The sequence below is a fragment of the Littorina saxatilis genome, linkage group LG13, assembly GCF_037325665.1.
Source record: "Littorina saxatilis isolate snail1 linkage group LG13, US_GU_Lsax_2.0, whole genome shotgun sequence".
Classification (NCBI taxonomy): Eukaryota; Metazoa; Mollusca; class Gastropoda; order Littorinimorpha; family Littorinidae; genus Littorina; species Littorina saxatilis.
This window is the reverse complement of record NC_090257.1, coordinates 6,805,442-6,817,941: the sequence shown is the minus strand read 5'-3', so window position 1 is coordinate 6,817,941 and position 12,500 is coordinate 6,805,442. Positions and strand designations below refer to the sequence as shown.

At 40.4% G+C, this 12,500-nt stretch overlaps 1 protein-coding gene across 1 annotated transcript in view; it reads right to left on the bottom strand.

Annotated features, from left to right (window-relative positions):
* The window catches only part of LOC138946358 (uncharacterized), a 13,376-nt gene that overhangs the window by 187 nt on the left and 689 nt on the right, over nucleotides 1-12,500 (bottom strand). Inside the window, exons 2-6 of the mRNA XM_070317932.1 lie at nucleotides 12,361-12,483; nucleotides 10,013-10,252; nucleotides 7,320-7,465; nucleotides 6,653-6,965; nucleotides 1-5,315 (exon numbers count right to left, since the gene is read on the bottom strand). The exon at nucleotides 1-5,315 is cut by the window's left edge and continues 187 nt beyond it. Coding sequence (XP_070174033.1) covers nucleotides 4,909-5,315; nucleotides 6,653-6,965; nucleotides 7,320-7,465; nucleotides 10,013-10,252; nucleotides 12,361-12,483 — 1,229 coding nt within the window. The 3' untranslated portion in view covers nucleotides 1-4,908. The remainder of the gene's footprint in view (nucleotides 5,316-6,652; nucleotides 6,966-7,319; nucleotides 7,466-10,012; nucleotides 10,253-12,360; nucleotides 12,484-12,500) is intronic.

Here is a 12,500-nt window from a genome sequence, read left to right as displayed (position 1 = left end):
TATGTGTTTGCATTTTCCTTGAAATAACAAAATAATACATTTAAAAATACATCAGTAACTGTTTTATTATCAACACCGTCTTCATACAGCTTCCAGCCTTTCATGAACTCCTGAAAAATGAAAGTAAACATTTTCTAGTGACCAGTTCATTACAGTATTTATACATTATTTGTTTTACTTACACCAATATAAAATTTTGGTTGTAATTTTTTCCAGCATAACACACATGATCTTCCTTCTTTTGTGCAATTTACAAAAAAATATGACATACTAATGACTAATGACTTTTCCAATCAAACGTGCATTTTTTCAAACATTACAAGATCTTTGGATTCGAGCATAAAAATCAAACATGTTCTTATCAAACTCAGTATATTACCTACCCTGTTAATGTTAATGTGGTTTTTTTTAATCTGTACAGAGCCTTTACAGAATAATTCTTTAAATGAGACAACCATACCATTAAGACCCTTTAATTAAAGGAACAATAAGTTTGGTGGCATGACTGAAAGATAACACTCAATGGATTGATTGGTGCAGGTACAATATTGAAAACAAACACAAAAATTAAATATTTATGCAGAAGTTTGTCTGTTTTTTGGGGTTTGTTTTTTTTGCAAGCACGAACAAATATATATACAGCATGACTTCCCTTCTTTGTCTCTGTTAATCTGGGGAGAAAATATCCAGCGATATTTCTCCGTAGGCCTAAAGTTCGGCCATGACCTAGGCAAAATAACTTGCGCAGCCGCAGAAACAAGAAAATGGAAATCTTTTATGAAATGATTGGGAGCCACGCAAATTTGACCTCTTGATTCCGACCATGAACCCGCTGTTGATAATCTGGAAGGTCGTACCAGAAATGCAGATCTATCTCTGGCCGATTCATAGATTCAACATACAAACTGCGCGCGACCTCATCTGTGATCAGATGACCAAGCAATACGTGAAATCTTTTATTCTAAAGCCTTATGGCTCGTTTCGACAAGCATTAAACGGATGAAATTAACCACATGCAGTTTATTCTTCAGAAAAATGCACACAAAAAATGGGTTGGGTTCGGTGATTTGTACATAAACGTCATCCTCACGATAGATTTGCTGATTTGTCTTATGAAGCTGTCATCAACACGAACACAATGATTGCAGAAGCAAACTCTGTACCTACACGACCGAGACACAAGACTGATTATTTCACAGCTGCAATGTGAATAGAGAACAAAGACGTTTTGGGTAAGCTTACTCACGTCAGGCCTTCACTGACAAGCTAGGAACAGACGGAAAATTCCGAACAAAAGTAAATGACGTCAAAGTCTCTTTCGCTTTGCGTGTAACTTTGTCATGACGTCTTTTTGTGACGACAGTATACGCGACAATTTGTTCGCTTCCGGTGTCATTTTAGACTGAAAAGCAACTCAAAACAAGGAGCTAAGCCTGTGTCTTGAAACAGCTAAAACACTCTTTTGGATTGCTGTTTCAATGTTAACCAAAAAGTTAAAGAAAAAAAACAAGGTTCAGTTGCGAACTGACAGCGGATTGAGCATTTATTCCTGTTAATGAAGGTATGATTGAAGCTTTATTCTCTCCGTCAACCAACAAGACAAGATTTGTAGCAGACGAAAAACAAAGTGTGCGTTTTTCCTGTCTTGTGAAGGCGATTATGTCGTTATAAGTTATCTGTACGTTGTGAAGACATTTCAAAACAAAATTTAGCTTTGATGCGTCACGGGATATACGCTCATACGTTTTCATCCATGGAATTGGTTTTTTTCGTCTCGGCAGGGTGAATGAATTCATGATGTCTTTTCCGGAACTGGACAAAACTGGCCTTGCCAAGACTGAAACAAAAAATAGTTCTACAACTTTTAGGCTTGGGTTGATTGCCCATGGTGAATTTCCAATGATTTGTTTCCACATCCCATGACAAATTCTCTTTACTTTGGTCATGCCATATATACGTTACAGCTCCGTCCATCCATGGTATCGCCTGATATTTTGTCTCGACGGGGTGAAAGTATATAATGACGTCACTCTCGGCAGAGCCTCGAGTGACGTCATCATATTCATTGACCCAGTCTCGACAAAATATCAGGCGATACCATGGATGGACGGAGCTTAACTTATACATATATACGACGACTAGTGTCTGTCTGTCTGTCTGTCTGTCTGTCTGTCTGTCTGTCGGTTCGCGATGCACGGCCAAAGTTCTCGGTGGATCTTTTTTCAAATTTGGACACCGTATTCAGCTACACCCCGGACACAACCTCATTGATGAGATATTTCAACACGTGCTCTCAGCGCGCAGCGCTGTGCCCGCTGAACCGATTTTTTTTGTTGGGTTTTTTTTTTTTTTTTGGTCGGGATCCACTACCACTAACTCTTCCTTATCTTCTCCAGTGTTTTCAGCCGCGATTATCTCCCTTCCTCCGTGTGGCGTCAATCCATATTCCCGTTACTACGTTACTATTTTTAGAAGGTCACTGCACGTTACTATTTTTAGAAGGTCTCCAGTGTTTTGCGCGTTTATCTCCTTTCCTTCGTGCGTACACCCGGCAGGCGCAGTCTGGTATTCGGCTCTACTTCTTCCCGGCGAAGCCGGTACCCGGCGAAGCGGGTAATCATCTAGTTCATTATATTTCAACTGAGCATAAGATTGTGTGAACGTGTGTGACTGGTGTGTAAACACTTTCTCATTGAATGATAACATTATCCCCGAGTACGCAGTAGGAGGGTCCAGCAGACTTTAATTGTGTGTCTGTGTGTGTGTGTGTCTGTCTGTCTGTCTGTCTCGACTTAACAGCTTATTGCTGGGAAACTACTGGGCGCAGTTCTTTCAAAAGTTGATACACTAACTTGATAATAGGTCCGATTGATCGTATTAAAACTTCATAATGTTACCTGGGACCTAAATGCGAAATATTCCACAAAAACGACTCTTAACGGGGGGAGGTTTGGCGGTGGGAGTACAACTGCCGTGCAGCTAATGGAACAGCCAGCTAGCTGGTGCGAATCACGTCCGCCTATCGCCAAAGTGATCCGGAATCGATTCCCGGCATGGGCGGTCTATATTTTTTTTATTTTTTTTTTAAATTCTTGTTTACTATTGTTTATTATGAACGTTTTAATGTTTTATTTTACTCTAATAATTTTTTAATTGTGTAAAATAAATTTAAAAAAATAAATTAAAAAAAATTTATATTTTTTTTTAATCCAAGTGATTCGGGTTCGATTCCCGGCATGGGCGGTCTATTTTTTTAAATTTTTTTTTTTAATTCTTGTTTACTTGCGTGCGTGTACCACTGCGCGAGGAGTATAGGCATTTGAGTTCACTGGCGAATGTCAGATTTGTTGGCTTGGAGGAAAGCGTTTCCGACTATGGCCAAAGGGATCCGGGTTCGATTCCCGGCATGGGCGGTCTATTTTTTTAATTTTATTTTTTTATTTTTTTAATAAATTCTTGTTTACTATTGTTTATTATGAACGTTTTAATGTTTTATTTTACTGTAATAATTTTTTTAATTGTGTAAAATAATTTTTATTTTTTTATTTTTTTTTTTTTAATCCAAGTGATCCGGGTGGAAAGCGATTCGTCTATGGCCAAAATGATCCGGGTTCGATTCCCGGCATGGGCGGTCTATTTTTTTTTATATATAAATTCTTGTTTACTATTGTTTATTATGAACGTTTTCATGTTTTATTTTACTCTAATAATTTTTTTAATTGTGTAAAAAAATAAAAATAAAAATGTTATTTTTTTTGTGTTAAATCCACGTGCACAAGACAAAAACTTTCATACTGGGGGAGCGAGCCAGTCTGAAGAGTACTCGGGTCCAGCGCCAGCGTTTTTTATTAAATATGGGGAAATATACATTTTGGAGCCAAAAACCAACACATCAGTATCCTATTAAGAAAGAGAACAGCTTTCATCTACTGGAAATCCTGGAACTAATGGATGATCCGGGACATATTTTTGAGTTGGTGTTGTTGTGTTGTTGTATGATGTTGTTGTTGTTGTTGTTGTAGTTGTTGTTGTTGTTTTAATACTAATTTGGTAAAGGTTAATTGAGTTTTTCTATAAATGTAGGCTTTCAGGACGTTGCGATATCAGTCACAATGAGACAGATGATAATATCAAACCAAATGCATGTTTTGTACTTGGAGATCAATTACTCTACTGATTACAGTTAATAAACATCCTTCTGAATCACAGCACGAGCAAACTCTGTGATACCAGTACTTATTTACATTCACGCTGGTAGGGAATGTGTCATGGCAGGTGGAATAACACTTGCATAAGGCAGCAAAAAAAATAGTCTGTTTACGGTAACCCGACCGACCCTATTTTTTTCGCGCGACCCTAGACTTTTTTTTTTGGCATTTGGGGAAAAAAATGCAAAATAACGTAAAAATATGTTTTTGGGGGGGAAAAAAAATCTGACCTACCGACCCTATTTTTTTGGCCTATGTTACCGTAAACAGACCTCTTTTTTTTTTGCCTAAACATTAGTAAAATATGTACAAGCTGCTGCTTCTTCTTCTTCAGAGAAATACTGCTTTCATCTTAAAGGTCCTTCTCTTCATTTGCATACATAAATAGACATTTGACCATTAAAATGCTGAGTCTATTCCCTACAAATATCAAAAATACACCCCCCCCCCCCCCCTTCGATCAAGAAGGACGAAGCAAGGGTAGCCGTTTGAAAACTTTTTATCGAAATCTAACCATAAGATTATTGAAAAAAAGCAAAAATGTAGACGACCACCTTGAACAAGGACTCATCATTATTTCTGAGCATAGATATGCCCGTGATGGAAGTAACCGTCCAACTCAGCACAGTGATCTACTTGCTGCCTAACACCAATGAAGTAGGAAAAGCTCAGGTCATCATTGCGGTCTACGCTAGATTGTTTAAATCCGGAAGCCTGAAAAGGATGTGACCGCAGCACGAAAAAAACTGGTTGCCGAACTTTGCAGCCACACCCTTTCCCCTTGAGTGAGATACACAGTGGCATGACATGATCCCATATTGTAGTATGAACCATGCAAAGCAATAAAGGTTCTTGACAAGGAAGTGCCTTCTTTCTCAAGCCCCATGTTTGCATAATTGCTGGAAGAGTAGCCCCCGGTGGTTCCAATGAAGAAGTAGGTGCCGTTTTGAGGGGCCGTAAAGTACCCCGTACTCGCGTTGTAACCTCCCCCCTGATTGGTGGATACGATGGGCAGCTTTAAGACGTTGCCGTTTAACAGTTTCGTGTTGTATGTCAACCGTGCGTGAAAGTTCACCGGTTGACTGTAACAGTTCTCAGCGCCTTCATCTGAAAGGAATTATTGTGGGAATTAAACACTGGGAACTGGTGCGTTACCTGCATACTGGTCGCTGGTCGTCTACATGATCGTCTCAGGGGTGTTTGAAAAGCAAAGACAGAATCTATAGGGGAGACACACATATTAGCGAACACTTTACGTGACAAAAGAAGCATAGGACGGGTACAGACTCAAAGAAAAGCGCGTTAGACAACACATAAATGCATGTCTATTAGGTAAATAGCCAATACTCGTGAACAAGCAACTTTAAATATTGACAAACATTAACCAACACACACACACACAACACAGACTAAAGACGTACACAAAATTATATGGACAAACAAGCAACCGAGCGCGCACCACCCCCCCACCCCCCCACACACACACACACATATATATAGATACCGATACACACAAAATAGCTTCAGCCTATGCATGGTTTCCGATAACATTTTTCACGGATATGACCTTCAAAACGCTTGAAGGTGGAGATTAAGCCAATTAATACCTACGAAAGTCACAGTTTTTAATTGCTTCGTACGTCTTTGTTTCTTGACCAGTACTCTTGATTGTTGGTACCGTTGTGTTCCTAAGACTCTGCACTTTCCTTTGACATAAGGCTCACTGTGTATATAACTAGATCAAACACGTGATAACCGCTAATGAATAAAGTAATTGGTTTTGTTTCCGATTAAGGTACATACAGCGACTAATTGGAACCTGGCAGTGTGGAGGGTATCACCGCAACAGTTGGTCTTCCTCCTTATGTACCCGTCTACGTATGTTTGGTTTTAATTTTTTGCAAGAGGATGCAGATATTTAGGAAAATATGAAATGCAAATGGCCGCCATAATTAACATTTTGTCGATATCTACTTTCTCTAGCAGATAATCAAAACCGAACATACGTAGACGGGTACATAAGGATAAAGACCTACAGTTGCGGTGATACTATCCGCACTGCCAGGTTCCAATTAGTCGCTGTATGTACCTTAATTGGAAAAAAATACTTTATTCATTAACTGTTATTACGTGTTTGATCTAGTTATACACATTGAGCCTTATGTCAAAGGAAAGTGCAGAGTCTTAGGAACACAACGGTACCAAAAATCAAGAGTACTGGTCAAGAAACAAAGACGTACGAAGCAATTGAAAACTGTGACTTTCGTAGGTATTAATTGGCTTAATCTCCACCTTAAACGCACATCCTATGTATCCCGTGGGCCCAACCAAACCCACGTCCAACCATATCCACTGTCACCTGTACTTAAACAAATACAAGCATCCAAAACAATTTCTTCTTAAAGTAAGTAAGACTGGACTTTCATCTTGACAGAAACACTTACCAAACCGTGCTTCCAGGATGTCAGTCTTGCTGGAGACAGTGGCGAAGTAGTTTAGCAGGTGGTCGTCCTTGGCGTTCATCATCTCCAGGAGCTCTTGTTGCCTCGCCTCCAGCATGGAGAACCTGCTTTTGTCCTCGTCCACCTCCACACAGACCTCCTCCAGAAGCTCCGAGTCGCGCGGAAGGCATTTCGTGGCCGGTTCCCCCCTGGGCAGACTGCAAGTGTAGTTCCCCCCTGCCAGCGGGTTGGGGATCATGAGCTGGAAGTTGCCGTTGTCGAAGTTGGAGCTGCTCAGTTCTTCCCCTTTGGGAGTCTGTGGTGAAGAAATTAGTTACTGGTTAGTCAATGCCTACAGACGTAAACAAAACGGATGCTCTCTGAAAGAATACGTGTGTCTGATCATATTTTTGTATCTGCAAACACATCACTTTAAATGTAATCCTGACAACTCAACAAGTCGACAACACAAAAATGTCTACAACAAGTATCTTCATGTACTTGACCATGAAGCGTAGCGTGTATCAATCCTATCTGTATATAAGTAATTAATAGATTATTCTGCTATTCTTTTCTTTACTTTATTTGGTGTTTAACGTCGTTTTCAACCATTCAAGGTTTATTCTGCTATATTGTCTCCACTTCTTCCATGTAAGACAAATACACTGACCCTCCAGACGACATCAATGGGAGGATGACCACGGTCCGAGAAGTTGCCACAGGTCAGCTGGATATGCCACTGACCGTTGCTTTCGTCACGTACAGGCTCTTTGCTTTTGGACACCTCCAGATACCCACTCTGCGTCTTTGGAGTGTCTACACGTGCACACACAGAGAGAACAAATCAGCGCTGAAAGTCCACACAATGGGGCACTGGCCTTTGGCTTTCTTTCTTTTCTTTTCTTTCTTTTTTTTTTGCTTAACGCCCAGCCGACCACGAAGGGCCATATCAGGGCGGTGCTGCTTTGACATATAACGTGCGCCACACACAAGACAGAAGTCGCAGCACAGGCTTCATGTCTCACCCAGTCACATTATTCTGACACCGGACCAACCAGTCCCAGCACTAACCCCATAATGCCAGACGCCAGGCGGAGCAGCCACTAGATTGCCAATTTTAAAGTCTTAGGTATGACCCGGCCGGGGTTCGAACCCACGACCTCCCGATCACGGGGCGGACGCCTTACCACTAGGCCAACCGTGCCGGTGGCCTTTGGCTAGTTAACTTCTCATAATTTACTAGCCAGAGAGCAAATTGTACTCGCCAAACCAACCATTTGTTTCAGCAACTTGACTCGCATTTGGCGAGTAGATTAACATTTCTGCTCGCCATTTACATGTTTCTATTCGCCATGACGAGTAAAATACTCGCCACTTTCAGTCATGAATTTGTCGATGCTTGTTGTTATTTAATATATCAAATAACCAAACGGATAAACCTTTTCTCCTGGCACCAGAGAGAATAACAAGCATTGAAATGAACAAGCGACTTTCATCCTCAGTTACTGTCTACATATCTACAGATATGTAAGGATGACAGTTTGAGGATGAAAGTCGCTTGTTCATGTCAATGCTTCTTATTCTCTCAGGTGCCAGGAGAAAAGGTTCCGCTCTCGCTTACTCAATTACACATGTCGTATGCATAAAGAGCGATTACTTCCCTTTGGTTTTTTGATATCTTAACATCGCTCTGCCTCATTCTGTTTAAGATTCTTTCTTGTTGTTATTTAAGTTGTATGCAAGACTCTTGATGGTTCATGCCGTAGCCAGAAAAAAGGTCACAGGAAGGAAACTGATTGGAAACCACTTCTAAAGTGTGTATTTCTACACTGAAGTAATTTCTCTCTTTTTTTCTCGTAATTTCAAGCTTGCATTGTCTCACGCATCCATTCTTCTTCTTCTTTTTCTTCGTTCATGGGCTTAGACTCCCACGTTCACTCATGTTTTTAGCACGAGTAAATTTTTGACGTGTATGACCGTTTATACCCCGCCATTCAGGCAGCCATACGCCGAGTTCGGGGGAGTACGCATCCATTCAAAGTACCATGCTTACTGTGTGTCATTTAGACAAGAATGGACAATCGGTCAAGAATGGTGTGATTACGGTAAATCACGGACATGTTGCTGTGGTTAACAGATATGTGGCAGCTATAGCTCAGATATTCTACGCATTGCAAAAGTTGAAAGATGCCATCAATACAATAATACTTAATTATCTCAAAAGAGAAATTACATCAGCGGTAATTTTGACTTCATCATGGATTAGAGAACAGACAGGAAAAAAAACAAGATTCACCAAGATGTCACTACAAATTTAGGAACAGACATGCAAAGACAAGGAGATTCCCCATCCCTGCAAAATGCCCTTGGTTGATCTGCGACTCACCAACGATCTTGACCCTGGTACAGAGTTTGATGGACAAACAGAGAGAGACAAGATTTCCGAAGACTTCACTGCAAATTAAAGAAAAGACAGAGAAAGACAATTTTCATTGAACTTTTCCATGCTTGACTTACAATTAGGCCTAAAAAAAAAATAGGTGTGGTTACGGTAACCCGACCTACCCTATTTTTAGGGGCCGATCCTATAACTTTTTATTACATTTGTCAACAACAACAAAAACAAAAAAACAAAAACGAGTGCAAAAAACGCAATGAAAGCGAAAGCGCCCGTGTCGCACACTTATTTCCCTGTCAAGAAGGTTTAATTTGTACACATTAGAAAATAGAAAAAAAGTTTTAAAAAAAAAGTGATTGCCTACCTACCTACCCTATTTTTTGGGCTATGTTACCGTAACCACACCTATTTTTTTTGTTTGGCCTTACCAACAATCTTGTCATTTTCTGGCACAGCGTTTGGGAGGCAGACAGACAGAGAAGCCATGTTTCCCGAGGGCTAAATTTCCCATTCAGGGACAGACAGACCAGGCCAAGAAAAAAGTCACCATCCAAGTGAAAAATGTCTCTGCTTCAATTTAAAGTCACTGACAATCTTGACCCAAGCCGTTTTCTGGTACAGAGTTTGAAAGACAGTTAAGCCTACAACACGTTTGACTTGCAACCACTTTAAGTTTTGTACAAAGCACAGGCACTCGTCACGAGCGGGTCGGAATGAAAGTGGGTGGGGCCTGTGCGCTCTCAAGACTACTACTATTTATAAACCATAAGAAAAGACGACCGTCCATCACAAGTGACATCCAAGACATAGGCCCCGCCCACCTCGTGACGAGTGCCTGTGGTACAAAGTGTGGAAGACAGGCGGAGAACGACACATTTTAACAAGATTTCAATAAAAACAAATCAATTAACAGGCAGAGAAAGAAAATAATTCGTTAAGATGTTCATGATGGACTTGCAACTCACCAACGATCTTGACCCAAGCCGTTTTCTGGTAGAGGGTTTCAGTTCCAGTCTGATCCACGGTGGTGACGGCGACGCTGTAGTTGCCAGACTCCAAGATGGTGGCGCAGCTCAGCTCTATCCCCCCGTCTTTCAGGTGGGCGAGGCGTCCTGAGAAGGGTGACATGGGCACAAAGTGGTGGTCTGCGTAAGTTGCCATCAGCTCGGACACCTTTCCTTCGGGTTGGCACGTCCAGACCAGACCTTTTTTGTGGATAAAAAATAGAAAAATGACAAAGAAACGGTATTGAGATAAAAAAAAATATTTTTGTCTTTGACTGTATTATTATTTGACTGTATTATTATTAAGCAGGTAGTACGTTCATAATGTCCTCATTGTTTGCTTGTGTTGTCCTCGTAAAAAATAAATAAGTGTAAAAAATAAAATTAAATAAAAAAAATTTAAAAAAATTTAAATCAATAGAAAACGATTCTTGAGGAACAAGATAATACTGTGGGATCCGCTTTAAGGCCAAAGAGAGAATCAGGTCTTAAAAAAAGAGGGAGTCTTAAAATGGGTGTAAAAGTAAAGAGGTTGTGAACAGGGTCCTCAACGAGTGTAAATCTTACATCAGGGGGGGGGGGGGGGTCTTAAACAAGTCGCGTAAGGCGAAAATACAACATTTAGTCAAGTAGCTGTCGAACTCACAGAATAAAACTGAACGCAATGCAACGCAGCAAGACCGTATACCCGTAGCATCGTCAGTCCACCGCTCATGGCAAAGGCAGTGAAATTGACAAGAAGAGCGGGGTAGTAGTTGCGCTGAGAAGGATAGCACGCTTTTCTGTACCTCTCTTCGTTTTAACTTTCTGAGCGTGTTTTCAATCCAAACATATCATATATATATATGTTTTTGGAATCAGGAACCGACAAGGAATAAGATGAAAGTGTTTTTAAATTGATTTCGAAAATTTAATTTTGATCATAATTTTTATATTTTTAATTTTCAGAGCTTGTTTTTAATCCAAATATAACATATTTATATGTTTTTGGAATCAGAATATGATGGAAAATAAGATGAACGTAAATTTGGATCGTTTTATAAAAAAAATAATTTTTGTACAATTTTCAGATTTTTAATGACCAAAGTCATAAATTAATTTTTAAGCTACCAAGCTGAAATGCAATACCGAAGTCCGGGCTTTGTCGGAGATTACTTGACCAAAATTTCAACCAATTTGGTTGAAAAATGAGGGCGTGACAATGCCGCCTCAACTTTCACGAAAAGCCGGATATGACGTCATCAAACACATTTATCAAAAAAATGAAAAACACGTCTGAGGATATCATACACAGGAACTCTCATGTCAAATTTCATAAAGATCGGTCCAGTAGTTTAGTCTGAATCGCTCTACACAGACACACACACACACACACACACACACACACATACACCACGACCCTCGTCTCGATTCCCCCCTCTATGTTAAAACATTTAGTCAAAACTTGACTAAATGTAAAAAGCGGTTCTACTGCAGAAGGTTTCTGGAAAGTAGACTGTCTTCGTTTTTATGGGACATGGAAGAGTTGCAACCCTTTACAACAAGTGAAGGCAAACATTGCGACTGGTATTTTCAGCTAAGAGATCACTGGTGTCATCATTAATTTCGCGGTAACAAATTAAAATCCGAATTGCAGTTTTTGCAGTGAGTGTTCAATATGACATCCCTTTCTATGAAATTAAAACTAGAGCTCACTCTTTTCGCAAAGAATATATTCCATTCTAATCGTGATTGCCAAAATGTGAGTTGGCATCTACCGATATATGGAAGCGGTAGATTTTCATTTTTTTTTCATTTTCATTACTTTATTGTCCCATCGCTGGGAAATTCGGGTCGCTTCCTCCCAGTGGAAAGCTAGCAGCAACGGAGTCGCGCTACCCAGGTGTCTGCGTGTTTAGGTGTATTCAGCCACCTGCACTTATGGCAGAATGACCAAGGTCTTTTACGTGCCATTGTGATGACACGGGGGTGGGACATGGCTTCCGTCTCTGGGTCTGCACATAAAGTTGACCCGTGTCCGTCCCGGCCCGAATTCGAACCTGCGACCTTCCCATCACAAGTCCAGTGCTCTACCATCTGAGCTACCGGGCCCCCAACTCACACACAAAAAATCAGTGTAAATAGTACAGGATGACAGAATAAAACAATAACAAATAGAACAAAAAAAGAATTGGGGTATTTCTACTTTTGTTTAAAGAGTGTCCGTTGTTTGCGTGTTTGTCCACAATTGCAGAATGTAGGATTTGTAAGCGCAGCAGAAATCTTATGATATTTTAAACGTTGCTTGTCAACCTCATCCTTCATCTTACCTTTAACGCCTTCGCCTTCGGTCAAGGTGTAATTCCAGAAGAGCTGAATGTTCTCTCCAGAGCATATCTCCAGCGGCTTAGAAGTATCTTGAAATCGTTCTGACCATTCTAGGCCTCTGTAGGCTGGAACAAAATGTGGA